This window comes from Opisthorchis viverrini, assembly GCF_000715545.1.
Source record: "Opisthorchis viverrini unplaced genomic scaffold opera_v5_40, whole genome shotgun sequence".
Classification (NCBI taxonomy): Eukaryota; Metazoa; Platyhelminthes; class Trematoda; order Opisthorchiida; family Opisthorchiidae; genus Opisthorchis; species Opisthorchis viverrini.
The window spans coordinates 1,325,507-1,328,550 of record NW_008751694.1 but is presented as its reverse complement, the minus strand read 5'-3'; the positions used below and the strand labels follow the sequence as shown (position 1 = coordinate 1,328,550).

The window sequence follows — 3,044 nt, the reverse complement described above, 5'->3', positions numbered from 1 at the left end:
TCCGACACCATGAAAGAAAAGTTTATGACACCCTGAATGCCCACTTGCAGGAAGCTAAAAGCTCAGATATCGTTGTGATCACATGGTGTTTTCCAACGACATGCCGGATACATTTCCACGTTACTGATGGTGCGGATCTATAACTGACTGCTGCTCATTTAAGAGCACATTTGTGGATTCCGACAACACGCTCGTAAGGAGTCGCCTCTCCCTTCCTTTCCCAGGGCTGCGTAAAGTGTGGAAAGATCGCTCAGCAAGTGAGAGACTGACAAATTAGGATGCTGGACGAAGTTACCAGAATTATCTTATGAAGTCCCTCCCAATTATTCCACCGTTAGATGTGAACTCATACTGGGACGAGACCACCACCTCTTTGCACAGTGCTTGGAGTTTTGCCTTTGCCACGGCACTACTTGCCGGCTCAGTCACTGGATATCGGAAGAAACATTTGTAGTGCTTATCCTAACCGGCCCCGAGAATAACTTGACCCGAAAAAATTATCAGAGGACAAGTGAAAGTAAACGGGCGAGTCGTCCGTGAAGTCGGATTGTCACCGACAGCCAGGAAAATGGAAGAAGCCCGGAAAGCCAGGAAGCCCAGGAAGACCTGGGGGGAATGATATCGGGCCCCAGAAGCAATCTGTGAGCGAATCTATCAAAGATCAGAATAGAGTGACCGTTCGGCCGAATATTTCGAACAACGGGTATCGTGACCACCAGCTGCCACTCGTCTGGATCCTGGTTGACGTAGAACCTTGGATGGTGACCGTGGAGACCCTACGGCGTCGGTGGTTTATGATAACATATATTCTCCCAAGCGCCACAGAGCTTTTGGTCCGTATGAACTCCCACTGACATCGTTCAAATATGAAGGTGAAGCTCTCAAGCAACGCTTGTCTGACCTGTTTGCTTGCATTTGGGAAAAGGAGTCTGTCCCAGACAACTGGGGAGAGCCGATGATAGTTCCTATTTCCAAAAAGAGCTCGAAGTGAGTGTGGTAACTACAAGGTGGCTAAGCTTACCCCCGGTCGTAACGAGACGGTTGGCGTCACTGGTGCTTCGTCGTTTCATGCTGGCCCGTGAAACAGACTTGAGGGCAGCAAGCGGTATTCCGGCCTTGTAGAAGTTGCGTTGACTAAATCTTCACACTAGAACGTCTTACGTGCAAGCAAAACACAGTTTCGAGATTCTTGGATTCTGTTCTTAACACGCCTGCCCATATCGGAATGCACCGGAAGTTTGTGAACATTCAAAGTTGTCACACTTTCGGGCATGACAGTTTACGGAGAGTTGCTCAAAATCTCCCGTACACAAAGCGGTGCATATAAACCAAATTAAGGTTCTATTTATTATTAAAATCCTACGGAGCCTTTCATAAGTCACAAGAATGAAGAGTCGAAAAGTTGTGGTAATCGGGATATTCGTATCCGTAAGGTCTATCCAATCTCAAATCCTATCTAATTTTGTGATCTACATCTCGACTTCGACCATGGCTGTATCCCAACTCTCATGTTTCCTTCGGGTGGTATGGCTGTTAGGCACCGCAAGAGTGCTAATGATGAATGATGTTTTGGTAAGGGAAGCCGTCAAGGCTCAAGCAAACACGAGCAACCTCAATGGAAAATGCCTGTTAGATCGCCGGGTGGAGCACTTTTAGCAACACTTCTCGCTACCTGTTGTCATTCAGTCCAGCTGTCGAAGGATGCTCGGAATCTAAGCGACTGACACGCTAATACCACGCAAAGACCATACCATCGCTCGCATTTGGGTACAGCAATCGCCGATAGGCCTAATTCGTAGATGATTGGTCGGTCGCTCGTCCGACATCAAGGTGAACTGTAATTAGTCGAGAGCGCGACCCTACAGCTAGTCAAATTGCAGTTGAAACTTCTGCATCTAGGCTTCCGACTTTCCAAGGGCATCTGGTACATGAATTTTGGATGTATTTCGGGCGTTCAAAAAACCTTATGCACTTTGGAGGACCTGTTGAGAATCCGATGTTAAAAGCTGAGAACTGATCTGATACATGACCGCTGCTCACGCATTCATGGATTCACGGATTGATACACAGGATCGAGGCTTTTGCCCAAGTCTCCCGGGTCGCTTTTGTTCTTGTCGGTCAGTGGCTGTCGGTCACCTGAAAGGCACGAGCGAAAAAAGGTGTAGCACTGCTCTTTATGTTCTCAGCGCGGGACAGTATGCTTGCCAGCGCGAGGATTCGCATAAATAAGTGTCTAATAGTGCCTTAAACTGGGTTCTAGAGGGAGCATAAACAGCCGTGGGAGGAAGGTCATTCCACGCACCTACTATCCGAAATGAGAAAACATTTTGTTCAATGAATGTGTGTGCTCTGAGCTTGAAAATTTTCTTACTATGTCCCCACCGTGTGTTTGCTGGGTCAACGGTAAAAAATCTGTTTGCCAAGCCTTGTTCAAACGGGGCATAAGTAAGAATTAGGTCCCTCGGAGGCGACGCTACTCCAGGGGAATGGTAGACCGCGAATCCAATCCATTCAAGAAATTGTTCATACAACTACAAAATTGGATTTGCTGAATGTCTCAAAAAATGCATTCCTTTTTCCTTAACTAATGCAGACGCAGATTCAATCACTGATCACATTTGATCCCACTTGCTGTCACATCTTTTGACTCGCGATTTGAGTGGTACAGGCCGTTGAACACCGTTGTTCCGAAAGGTTGTTTCTGCGAAAACTCGGTGAACCATTCCGATAATTGTATACAAGCTTCATTCTCACGAAACTGTCCTGGAAACAAATCCCCATCCTGCTTATGTCGTTGTGTCAATGAACTTTGTTTTATGTATGCTCAGACAAAAAGCCACTGTGTTATGCCTCACTTTTAGTTCAAGTTCGTTTTACGATTCGCCTGCTGCACTGGTAGTATACCCAGTCAATATGCAAAACAAAAAATTCGTTATTCGATTATATGCTGCGCACACGAATAATGTATAGTCATTCTTCAGGTATTCACCTAACGCTTTCTAACATGCGGTGAGAGATGAAGGCCGAACAGTGGCCAATTTCTC

At 46.4% G+C, this 3,044-nt stretch overlaps 1 protein-coding gene across 1 annotated transcript in view; it reads right to left on the bottom strand.

The window, feature by feature from the left end:
• The window catches only part of T265_02888 (hypothetical protein), a gene marked incomplete at both ends in the record, with an annotated part of 41,140 nt that extends 38,917 nt beyond the window's left edge, over window positions 1–2,223 (bottom strand). The window contains 2 exon segments of the mRNA XM_009167241.1: window positions 2,057–2,136; window positions 2,148–2,223. Coding sequence (XP_009165505.1) covers window positions 2,057–2,136; window positions 2,148–2,223 — 156 coding nt within the window.
• Window positions 2,224–3,044: the final 821 nt, after the last annotated feature.